At 42.0% G+C, this 12,916-nt stretch overlaps 1 protein-coding gene across 1 annotated transcript in view; it reads left to right on the forward strand.

Moving 5' to 3' along the window:
• Nucleotides 1–992: 992 nt before the first annotated feature.
• Nucleotides 993–12,916, forward strand: part of TM7SF3 (transmembrane 7 superfamily member 3) — a 42,391-nt gene continuing 30,467 nt past the window's right edge. Inside the window, exon 1 of the mRNA XM_069585519.1 lies at nucleotides 993–1,468. Coding sequence (XP_069441620.1) covers nucleotides 1,378–1,468 — 91 coding nt within the window. The 5' untranslated portion in view covers nucleotides 993–1,377. The remainder of the gene's footprint in view (nucleotides 1,469–12,916) is intronic.

The raw sequence follows: 12,916 nt of genomic DNA on the forward strand, positions 1-12,916 counted from the left end.
CCATTGCCTTCTCCCGGTTTTTACTTTAGCAGTGGATTAACCAAATATGTAATTTTCAACATGATTGTTCATTGAAATACATAACTGAAAAACTAAGTGAAGTCGCCTAGGAGTGGGTTGCCATTTCCTTCTCCAGGGGATCCTCTTGACCCCAGAATCGAACCCGGGTTTCCCACATTCTAGGCAGATGCTTTACCGTCTTAGCCACCATGGAAATCCTCAAAAAAGTGAAAGAGCAGGAAAAATAAAGGAGGGCTGCTGCTGCTAAGTCGCTTCAGTGGTGTCCGACTCTGTGCAACCCCATAGGCGGGGGCCCACTGTCTCTGGGATTCTCTAGGCAAGAACACTGGAGTGGGTTGCCATTTCCTTCTCCAATGCATGAAAGTGAAAAGCGACAGTGAAGTCGCTCAGTCGTGCCCTACTCTTAGCGACCCCATGGACTGCAGCCTACCAGGCTCCTCCGTCCATGGAATTTTCCAGGCAAGAGTACTGGAGTGGGGTGCCATTGCCTTCTCCGTAAAGCAGGGCATTCTTCCCCAAATAACTTTGAATCTATAAACCTAATTCCACCATCGTCTCGCGAGCCATTTAATCACAGGGACCATTGTTCTTTAAACAGCCCTCGGGTATAAAATTTGAGAGGAAGTTCAGATGAAGGTCTCGAGTCTTCGAGGATATTTCGCTTGGAGAAAACGAAACCTCAGTTTTAAACGTGGCGCTCATCATTATCGCAATAAGTACTACAGACACAGCATCGCCCCCACATTTTCATACTAACCTCTCCCTGGCGGCTAAGGCAATTGCGACAGGGAGAAACGATCATCTCTAGCGTTTTGAGCACCAGATTCCTCTTTTTTTCCCTTTTGCAAAGGACCGTTAAACGTGGTACCGGGAGACGTTAGGCCGCAAAAGAAAGGTTTATTTTTTTTCCTCGAACGGTGGCTTTCGTAAGTGCAAAGATACCAAAGTTGAGAGACACAGGTTACACCAGAGAACTTCCTGGGGTCGCTGATGGGTGGGAGTCTGAGAAACTCAGCCAGCCGAACCGAGGCTCGCGCTGCCGGGACAAGCCCCTTGATCCCGCGCGGCTCCCGGCCCCACCACGGCCCGCCCTTGGCCCCGGCCCGCCCTTGGCCCCGGCAGCCCCGGCCCAGGCCCCGCCCCCAAGGCCCAGCTGCCATGACGTGAAGGTCGGGAGGAGGTGCGAGGCCGCGCAGCGGGGCTTATTGCCGGAACTGGGACGGTCTGCTGGGCCCCCGGCGCGCGGGCTCTTCGGGGCTGGCAGGTGTGCAGCGAGTGCATCTGGGAAGTGATGGCGCCAGGCGCGGGCGACCCGGGGTAGCGCTGGCGAGACGGCGGGGCCCGGCCCGGGCAGCCATGGGGCTCCTTCGGCTGCTGCTTATTGTGGTGCTGGCTTCGGTAACCCCGGCGGCCGGCGGAGCTGAGATCGTCGGAAACTCCAGCGAGGGTAAGGTCGGGGGCGCCTGACTTCTGCAACCCAAACTTGGTCTTGCATTTATTGCAGGGTCAAATCCGCCCTGGGGTCAGTCCGCTCCGCGGGGGAGGCGGTGCGTTCAGAACTGGCAGGAATGGATCGAGGTCCTTTCCTGCAGGAGGCAAGTCCTATTGGCTAAGAAGGCCCTACTGTCAACCTCCTAATCTATACTGGGGAAATGGGAAGAGATAGAAAACCCGCTTGTTCAGACACATTATTCTCTCCCTTAGGGCGTAGCCATGTTTGCAGGTTTAATTTAACACCGTAAAACACCCGCTTGCTCGCAAGTGGCTCATCTGAACCTCTGGACTGCGAAGCTTGATAAAGCCAAGCTGCAGCGGTTCTTGTACTCCCCCAATCTAGATGCTTTTCAAATTCGTTATCCTCGGCGGAGTTTCAGAGGAAAAGTGAACCCAGAATGGGACTTCAGCTCATAGGTCATGTTCTTGGTGAATGGATCTTAGCACTAGTTGGTGTTTTGTTAATGTAAACTGTAAAAAGCACTAATTGTACCAAGCTGATAATCATGTGCTTTTCGGTGTCGTGAGGTCAAGCGTATTTTGGTTATGTATTGAGCTTAAGAGACTAGTAGTTCTGAAACATAACATTTTCTGAATGATGTGATTGTGCTTCTCATCTGTGAAACGCTCTGTGCAAACTGAATCCTAGAATTTTTGCCTAGGACTTAAGACCAAAGCTGAAAAGGGCAGTTATACTTTTGAAGAAGAAAAAATAAAAGCCTTGTTTCTAACAGGGCACTCGCATTCACTGCGTGCAGTGTGTGCCAGGTGCTTTTCATGGCAGTGTTGTTTACGCCTCACAACCCTATGAGATGATAACTGTCCCTCACTGGTGGAGGATGAAGCTGAGACCCGGGGTGATGCTCACTACCGGAGTAAACAGCTCAGTGGGGCACAGGTAGCTATGAACCCCTGTGTCATGTAAACTTCATGGTCCTCCCCTTCTACAAAGCTGCCCTCCAATAAGAATGCTGTATTTAGTATGGTGCTTTACCCTTAATTCTTCTCTGCATTCTTATTCCTTGAGATAGAATCTCTTCTCCCTTCCTCATCAGGCCAGCTCCATTCTTCCAAGGAGAAGAGTCTGAGAGATTAGAGTGTGCATATGATCAGACTCGTGAAGTAATTTGAGAAATTAATGTTTTTCAGATGCTGTTTCTCACCTCTTTTCTGTGATTACAGCACTAGCATTTCCTCAGCCACGTTATTCTTCTGCCCTTGCACCAGTATTGTTGTTCTGGGTAGGAGAAGGGCAGCATGTGGGAACTTGACTGCTAAACAGTAATGAAACCTGATATTCTCCACATCTGTCAGGTAGAGATGGGAGTGGGAATTAACAGAGACACTTCAGCACTTTCCTGATCCTCCTGGAAAATGGCTGGATTGCTACTGGGAGATTCTGATAACTTGAGTGAAGTGAGTGAGTGAAAGTCGCTCGGTCGTATTGTCCATGGAATTCTCCAGGCCAGAATACTGGAGTGGGTAGCCTTTCCCTTCTCCAGGGGATCTTCCCAACCCAGGGATCTAGCCCAGGTCTCCCGAGTTGCAGGCGGATTCTTTACAGCTGAGCCACCAGGGAGCAAGTGCTATAAGTTAGAAGGATTTACCCATTTTATAGCAGGATAAGCTAACCTGACACCCTGTGTGGTGTTTTAGAAGCTAAGGGAAATTTTAAAGGTGGCAGATTGAGTTTGTAGAATGTCTGAGGATGGTGACCAGTGGGGCACAGGAGATGAATCATACATCTAAACAGTTTTCCCTTCTCTTGGAGTCCCGGTTCCCTGCTGCCCTTAACACTTTTAATTCAGTATTATTTCAGGTTCATATCCAGTAACTCACATGGAACTTACCCAGTAATTGGAGTTTAGCATCGTGCCCTTTGAACCTTCTCAAGTGCCTCGCAGGCCACTTGTGTAGTTAGTTGCAAGTGTTCTCTTTCTCTCAAAAGTGTGTATATGTTTGTGTTTCTTTTCATCTTTTAGGGCTAATGAAAATTCATAAGAAGGTATCAGTGAGAAATTGGGAGGGCAGTTGAATGCCAGCCAGCTCAAGTGGCTGAACTATTTTTAATACTCCATCTGAAGAGAATTATGAAGTGTTGACAGATCTCTCCTACAATTTGTTGTGTTAAAGCACAAACATAAAGAGATGTGTTTTAGTAAAATAGTAAAAAGGAAGAGTTGGAAAATGTTAAGGTTGCACATTTAGGTTCTGATTGAGAAAGAAAAGGAAAATATTGGGATTAGGCAGCTCCTTTTAGAATGGTATTATTGGAAAGAAGGCATTCCCAGGTGGCTCAGTGGTAAAGAATCCACCTACAATGCAGGGGACGTGAGTTCAATCCCTGGGTCAGGGAGATCCCCTGGAAGAGGAAGTGGCAAGCCACTCCAGTATTCTTGTCTGGGAAATCCCATGGACAGAGGAGCCTGGTGGGCTGCAGTCCATGCAAAGTCAGACATGATTGAGCCACTGAGTACACACACACATTTTTTTTTTTCACACACACATATTGAAAAGAAAAAATGACTCTGGGTAGGAATGGAGGAAGACTATGAAAACAGAAAAGGATCTCCTGCTGTGGTTCGATGGCAAAAAACATTTTTGGCAGAAAAGGCAGAGGTACTGCTTTTTAGAGAAGAGCTACAGCCCGAGTGCTCTGTCTCCTGGTAGCCATTTGCCTGTAACATCCTTTGATGTGCCGTCTTTCCCACCCACCCCCAAGTCATAAGACCTAAATATCCCTCATAAAATGTTTCTGATGCATCCTTTTCCAGACGACTTTGAGGTGCAGTGAGTTCCTGTTAACCTCTCCAGGATGTGTTTTGTATGCGTGTCTTCTTCTGCCATATATGTTTTTATGAGTAGTGATTGAATGCAGTTTCTGCCAGGCAGGGTTGTTAAAGTTGTCTTGACTTTCAGTGTGTTTCCCTGTCACGCTATGGAAGTCACTTTCTCAATGCTGTTTATAATGGATGTGCTGGGCATTTATCTGTGTTAGACTGCCTGCATATTTTTTTTTCTTGGTGACTACATGAACCTCTGAAACATTGGAAAGCTAATGGAAGTTAATAATGATGTTTTGTTGTGCAGTATTGGATAGTTTACAAATATTTTTCCCATTTGATACTTTTAGCAGCCATTTGATGTATACAGTACAGTTGCCTGCATTTTACCATGAAGGAACTGAGGTCCAGAGGAAATAATTACTTGCCCAAGGTCACAAAATTCAGTCATCATTTACCAAACACTTATCATGTGCCAGTCAGTTGCCTGGGACTGTTTGAGGCCCTGGAATATCAAATATGACAAAGCCCTGCAAGTCAGGGCTCAAACCATAATTGGTTTATTTAACATGCAACCTTCTATAAAAATTGTGAAATGGCTGTTGGATTGCCTGTGTAATGCTGCCAAAGAATTTTCACACAGAAGTTCAAGGTAACTAAGGATAGGAAAAAATATAATTATCCTTCCCTAATTCATCAAGCATTGTGTTAGGAGTTCTCACACCTGGCAGAACATTAGAATCACCTAGAGTGCCTTGAAAAAAAGGCATGTTGATGAAGAGACAACTAGAAATTGAAATATAAAATAAAAAGCAAGTTTATAATACCATCAAGAAATATTAAATATTTAGAGATGATTATAATGGAATATGGAACAGTCTCTACACAGAAAACTATACAATGTTCTTGAGATAAATTAAGAAACTTAATAGAGGGATATCTCAAAATCACAGAAGAATCCTGCGTTATAAAGATATCATTTCTTCCTAAATTAATACTTTCAGTGCCATCCCAATCAAATTTCTACAGGTTTCAGTTTTGTTTTGTGAAAATTGACAAGTTGCTTTCTAACATTTATGTGGAAATGAAAAAGGGCCAAAAATAGTCAAGACAGTCTTGAAGAGGAAGAACAAATTTGGGGCAGAAATTAAGACTGTGATATTGATGTTAGGATAGGCAAATGGACCAATGGTACAAAGTTAGGAGTTCAGAAACCCTCACCTTGTCACTTGACCTATGTCAGAGGTGGAATTTCTGAGCAGTAGGAAAACTACTTTCAACAAAGTCTATGTCAGCAGGATATTCCTGTGGGAAATGAACCTTGGCTCTAGCCTCACACCCTATGTAAAAATCAGTTTCAGGTTGATTTTAGACTTCAATGTGAAAGGTAGAACAAAGTTCTAGCGGTTAACATGGGGAATGTGTCTTTATGATCTTGAATTATGTTGGCAGATAATTCTTTAAAACAATAAAGGAAAAACGAGAAACGGGACTACATTAAAACAAAAACTTCTGTTCATCTCAAGGTAACAGGAGAGTGAAAAGACAAGCTATAAGAGTGGAGAAGATATTTGCAACATATTTGACAGAATGCTCATATCAGTGATGTCTACAGAGTTCCTAAAATTCAGTAAGGACAGACGATCCAGTTTTTCACATGGGCAAAAGGCTTGACTAGACTCTTTCATTGGAGAAGAAAATGGCAACCTACTCCAGTATTCTTGTCTGGGAAATCCCATGGACAGAGGAGCCTGGTGGGCTACAGTGATGAGGTCACAAAGAGTTGGACACAACTGAGGGACCAAACAACAAGACCCTGCACAGAGAGGATATTTAAATAGCCAATAAGTAAACCAAACTATTCTTACCAAGTGTTGGTGAGCATCTTGGATTACTGAAATGTTCTCTCACGGATTGATAGGGGTCAAAATTGGCAAAACGATGTTGGATAACTCGGAGAGTACCTACTAAAATTGAACATAAGTAAACCCTGTAACCTGATAATTCTACTCATAGGTTCTCCTTATAGAAATGTGTACATGCACACCAAAAGATACATACCAGAATGCCTAAATGGAGCTATTTATAATTATTCCAAACTAGAAATAATCGAAATGTTCATTAACTGAATAGATAAATACATTGTGGTACATTTATTTCGTGAAGTATACAACAATGGAAGTGAGTGAATAGTGGTTACTACAGCAACTGGGATGAATCTCACAAATAAAATGTTGATTTTTAAAAAGCTAGACATAAAAGAATTCATGCCATACGAGTCTGTTTAATTAAATTTCCAAAAGAGCCCATCTGTGGTTTTAGAAGTGAGGATCACGGTCACCTCTGGGAAGGAGGGACGAGACAGTGACTGGAAGGAGAGGTTAGAATGCTGTTTCTTGACCTGGTTGTGTAAACTTTGTGCCCTTATCTGCATTTATTATAATAAATATTTGCTTTGTAATTAATACTTGGGCCCTAACCCCAAGGATTTTGATTTAACTGATCTGGAGAGGGACCCAGGCAACAATATCTTTAAAAAAGCACCTTCAGATAATTGTAATGTACAGCTTAAAATTGCTTTCTAATAAGGACACCTCATGAGTACTATAGAAAATATGAAAAACAGGAAATGTGTAAAGAAAATATTATTTAAAGTATACCCCAGAGAGACATGCTTTTAATACCCCTACTTACTTGTCAAGTGACTGGTTTGTTAAATATTTAACCAGTTTGTTAAATGTAGTGTCTCTCCCCTTTGTTCTCTGCTTGGTTCTTGCCAGAGGCATTTGACTGGGGGAAGAGGATTGGTGAGGCATCATCTTCCTTTCGGAAGCTTTTGGAAATCTGGAAAGTAATAGATGAAAGTTGTAATTGTTTCTGAAATGCTACGTGTTTTTCTTGAAGAAGTCAGAAGCAAGGGCTGTCACTTACTGTTTTGGTCCTGATCATTATATTTTCTCACAGGAGCTGTTTGTTTTCATTTCTCATTTTCTTAAGGAGAACAAGACTTCTTAGGTATTTTAACCATTTAGGATTGAAGGTGATCTGCTACACTGTCACAGCAAAAACCTTCTCAAGTAGGTTTATTGCTGATATACACACATATATGTGCATATCTATATATGTGTGTAAAATATATATACAGTGATTTTATTTCTTGCGCTTCCCAGGTGGCTCAGCGGTAAAGTATCTATTTGCAATGCAGGAGATGCAGAAAACCTGGGTTCGATACCTGAGTCTGATTCCTGGGTTGGCAAGATTGCCTGGAGCGGGAAATGGCAACCCACTCCAGTTTTCTTGGCTGGAAAATCCCATGGACAGAGGAGCTTTGTGGATCCATGCTGTTACAAAAGACTTAGTGACCATACAACAGCAAAATTTTATTTCTTATTTCTTATTCATGCTGGAATGGTAACAGCATAGATATTTATTAATAAGGGATTAGTTGGGGACTTCTTGGCATTCCAGTGGTTAAGACTTTGCCTTCCAGTGCAGCAGTATGGGTTTGATCCTTGGTTGGGCAGCTAAGATCTCACATGCCTCTCAACCATAAAAACCAAAACATGAAACAGAAGCAGTATTGTTACAAATTCAATAAAGACTTTAAAAATGGTTCGCATCAAAAAATAATAAAAGACTGGTTGAATAATCATGGTGACATAGAATGTAATATTTTATAACCTTTAAACTAGTAAAACTAGGATTGTCTGTTAATGTGGAAAGATATCTGAGATCTAGAAGATGGGCTATACCAAGACATATTTGTGTTTTTCCTTTTCCCATTTACATGGAGATGCTTATGCTGATATCCCCTAAATCCTGAAAGATTATACCAATCTGTTAATAGTACGTTTTTTCTGCACAGTGTACTTGCTGGAGAAATTAACTTTCTCTACATTTCTTGCATTTTTGTTGTTGTGTCCGACTCTTTGTGACGCCATGGACTGCAGCACACCAGGCTTCCCTGTCCATCACCAACTCCCGGAGCTTGCTCAAACTCATGCCCATTGAGTCAGTGATGCCATCCAATTGTCTCATCCTCTGTCATCCCCTTCTCCTTTTGCCTTCGGTCTTTCTCAGCATCAGGGTTTTTTCTAGTGTCCAAAGTATTGGGGCTTCAGCTTCAGCATCCATCCTTCCAGTGAATATTCAGGGTTGATTTCCTTTAGAATTGACTGGTTTGATGTCCTTACATTCCAAGGGACTTTCAAGAGTCTTCTCCAGCACCACAGTTCGAAGGCATCAATTCTTTGGCACTCAGCCATTTTTATTATCCAATTTTCACATCCATACATTACTACTGAAAAAAAATCATAGTTTTGACTATACACACCTTTGTTGGCAAAGTAATGTCTGTGCTTTTTAATACGCTGTCTAGGTTTGTCATAGCTTTTCTTCCAAAGAGCAAGCATCTTTTAATTCCATGGCTGCAGTCACCATCTGCAGTGATTTTGGAACCCAAGAAAATAAAGTCTCTCACTATTTCCATTCTTTCCCCATCTATTTGCCATGAAGTGATGGCATGATCTTATTTTTAAATATGATCAGCCTTTTTAAATATGGTTATATATGATCTGAGAAAATATTACCATTCTGAGGGAAAAACATAACAAGTGACAGAAGTGTTGAGAGTGTCACCTTTTTATGTAGGTTGGCTGTGTCCCTAGTTTATAAGTTTCAGATGAAGAGTTAAGGTAGAACTTGTGTTTTGAGTGCCATCAAAGAAGGAGATTTTCTCCAAATTGTGCATTTTCTTTCTGGTAAGAACGCCTCATGATCACTATAGAAATTTTATAAACAATGAAATGTGTAAAGAAAAACTGAGGGAATTCTCTGATGGTCTAGTGGTTAGAACTCTGCACTTTCAATGGGGAGGGCCCATGTTCAGTCCCTGTTGTGGAACTAAGATCACATAGTCAAAAAAGAAAAGAAAAATCAGTTAGCATACATTCCCAGAAATACCTACTTTTATTACCTCTAGTTATTTTGTTAAGTTACCAGTTGTTTAGTAATATATTTTCATTTCTATGGTTGTGTCTTTCCCTACTGTCTTTTAAATCACTGGAAGTTTTTGCTTCTCCAAGTATTTCTGAGTTGTGATAGATTCAGGAAAGGTTAAGAAAACCAAGATTTCACTAGTTGATAGCATCAATCTCTTTTAGGGTTTGTAAAGGTTACAAATGGTTTTTCCAGTAGTCATGTATGGATGTGAGAATTGGACTCTAAAGAAAGCTGAGGGCAGAAGAATTGATGCTTTTGAACTGTGGTGTTGGAGAAGACTCTTGAGAGTCCCTTGGACTGCAAGGAGATCCAACCAGTCCATTCTAAAGGAGACCAGTCCTGAATATTCATTGGAAGGACAGATGCTGAAGCTGAAACTCCAATCCTTTGGCCACCTGATGCGAAGAGCTGACTCACTGGAAAAGACCCTGATGCTGGGAAAGATTGAAGACAGGAGGAGAAAGGGACAACAGAGGATGGGATAGTTGGATGGCATCACCAACTCGATGGACATGAGTTTGTGCAAGCTCTGAGAGTTGGTGATGGACAGGGAAGCCTGGCGTGCTGCAGTCCATGGGGCCACAAAGAGTTGGACATGACTGAGCAACTGAACTAACTGAAAGGTTCTACAGAGTATTTTGATTCAAGGCTCATGTAATGGGAGACAGACATAAAGATTATCAAAAGAGTTTCCAAGACAGGCTTAGGGGCAAATTTAAGTGTTAAGTGATAATAACCTTCATGAATTTGCTTACATCAGTTTTGGTCACAATACCCAAGAGGCAGAGTGACTAGCTCAGCAGAATACTTAAATAAATATCTGTCAAATAGAGAAAAGGGTGGCAAGGCTCTGAAAACACAAGAACTGAAAATGTAACTCGAAAATGCAGGCCGGTAAATGAACTGAGTGCTCTTGACAGTTCAAGGATGGAAATCTAATTAATTCCTAGGAAAACAAACTGATCCTGCTCTTTAGTTTTGCAGACTAGAATTTATGGATAGTTTTAAGACTTGGAAGATGGCAGATAGATGAAACCAAAATTAAAGTGCAAAACATGAAAGGTTTTTAGGGCCATTTACTGAGATCCAGTTAATTGTATACATAATTTTGGTTTCCTGGTAAAGTAATCTGGAGACGGAAATGGCAACCCGCTCCAGTGTTCTTGCCTGGGTAATCCCATGGACAGTGGGCTACCATCCATGGGGTCACAAAGGGTTGGACGTGACTTAGAGACTGAGCACAATAGAGTAACCATGGCGATGGGAAGGCCTGGGATATATTAAAGTGCTTTCCTTACTCCCTTTAAAAAACAAAACAGGAAACTCGCCACTTTTTCCAGACTTCCGTTGATTCTAGTAGTCACTTCTTAATATTTTTACCTCTATTTGGGCTGGAGTTCTGTTCCACATAAAAGATGAAATGTCTTTCTTGTCACATAAATAAGAAATACACCACATTCATTAAAATTTTCTCTGGATTTTTAGAAATTAAATTGTAACCACAAATAACCTTTTGTCTTCAGTTAAAAAATAAAGTTACAATGGTACTATCGAGAATAACTTTTATTCTAGGCTTCCCAGGTGGCTCAGTGTCTGCTAAGCAGGAGACATGGGTTCGATTCCCGGGTTGGGAAGATCTTCTGAGGAAGGAAATGGCAACCCACTCCCGTATTTTTGCCTGGGAAATCCCATGGACAGAGGAATCTGATGGGCTACAGTCCAGGGGTTTGCAAAGAGTTGGACTCAACTTAGGGACTGAACAATAGCAACAAAAACCTTTATTCTCACCCACTATTTATATGTTCTGTTTGGCTTTCTTGGTTAGCTTTTCTTAATAGTCTTTCTTTTTTATAATCATCTAGATGGAGTACTTGTGTTAACAACAAAAACAGCAGAAAGTATTGAAAAAGTTCGTTTTATTTGGAAATGGTACATAAGAATGAGTTAGAAAGTTATTTAGTGTCTGGAATGTTTCTTTCAGCTCCAACTGACTCAAATTTCTTTCTTAAAAAAAAAAAAAAAGATTGTTCCACTCTAAGATTCTGGTGAATATAATCTTTACCTCATCGACTCCTTTTCATTTATATTAAATTGAAATCTTTTTGTTTATTTTTAGACTCGGAGACCCAAGCCTGCTCATGTAATGCTTGCGAACTCTGCTGTTTATGCAGAGATACACTGACTCTAGGGCAGAGGGTAAGATGGGAACCCAGAACCACACAGAAGTCAAAGCAGCCTATTTAGTGGATTCCTTGAGAATTAGGTTGGAAAAGGAAAGAAGTGGTGAGCAGCTACAAGAAAGCCACACAGAGTGAATGAAATACAGCCAGACAGTGGAGGCAGGTCGGCAGGTGGGAAAGCCTAGAGAAGGTGTTGGAAAACTTGTTATAACCTACCTTTTATGTGGACTCTGAACTTGATCCTTCTGCAAACAAACAAAAAACTCGTTGAAGTCCTGTTTTTCATGAAGTACCTGGTGTGGACCCTCAATACACATTTTTGCCCACGTTGATGGGCAAAAATTTACAAGCTGGGTAATATAGTCCTATTAGACAGATGAAGAAATTGAGGTTTAAGGGAAGTAAGTAACTTTTCTGAGATCACATAGCTAGTAAAGGGTGGGATAAAACGAAAGCCAGATGTGTGTCTCTCAGTTCAGTTCAGTCACTCAGTTGTGTCCGACTCTTTGTGACCCCATGAATCGCAGCACGCCAGGCCTCCCTGTCCATCACCAACTCCCAGAGTTCACTCAGACTCACTCCGTCAAGTCGGTAATGCCATCCAGCCATCTCATCTTCTGTTGTCCCCTTCTCCTGCCCCCAATCCCTCCCAGCATCAGAGTCTTTTCCAATGAGTCACTCTTCGCATGAGGTGGCCAAAGTACTGGAGTTTCAGCTTTAGTATCATTCCTTCCAAAGAACACCCAGGACTGATCACCTCTAGGATGGACTGGTTGGATCTCCTTGCAGTCCAAGGGACTTTCAAGAGTCTTCTCCAATACCACAGTTCAAAAGCATCAGTTCTTCAGCGCTCAGCTTTCTTCACAGTCCAACTCTCACATCCATACATGACCACTGGAAAAACCATAGCCCTGACTAGATGGACCTTTGTTGGCAAAGTAATGTCTCTGCTTTTCAATATGCTATCTAGGTTGGTCATAACTTTCCTTCCAAGGAGTAAGCGTCTTTTAATTTCTGGACTGATTTCAGAATATATTGTTTAGTACCAGTGCATTTACAACTGGTACTAACTCATGAGGGTTGTTAATCCTTAAATTCAGGGATTCTGTTCTGAATAGAGTTCTTATTGCTGCTCTGGGCTCTGGAAGCCAAGCACCTTGAACATCCTGTGTTTGCATCTTTGGAAATACCTTTCTTCCCCTCCAGTTCTCAATTCCACCCTTTCCAGATGAGCAGTCACCTTGGGTGGGGGTGGGGGGAGGTTTATGAGGGCGTGGGGGGTTGCTGCTCTGCCTTTTGAGCTTCATTGTCCTCATTAGTGAATAGAGCGCAACAGTTTTTTCTGAGGACTAAATTAATCTTGCATGTGTGTTTAAGTATACAATTCCTGCAAATTGGTTACAGAGAGGTATGAATGTTAAGATGAAACATTTCTCC

The sequence above is a fragment of the Ovis canadensis genome, chromosome 3, assembly GCF_042477335.2.
Source record: "Ovis canadensis isolate MfBH-ARS-UI-01 breed Bighorn chromosome 3, ARS-UI_OviCan_v2, whole genome shotgun sequence".
Taxonomy (NCBI): domain Eukaryota; kingdom Metazoa; phylum Chordata; class Mammalia; order Artiodactyla; family Bovidae; genus Ovis; species Ovis canadensis.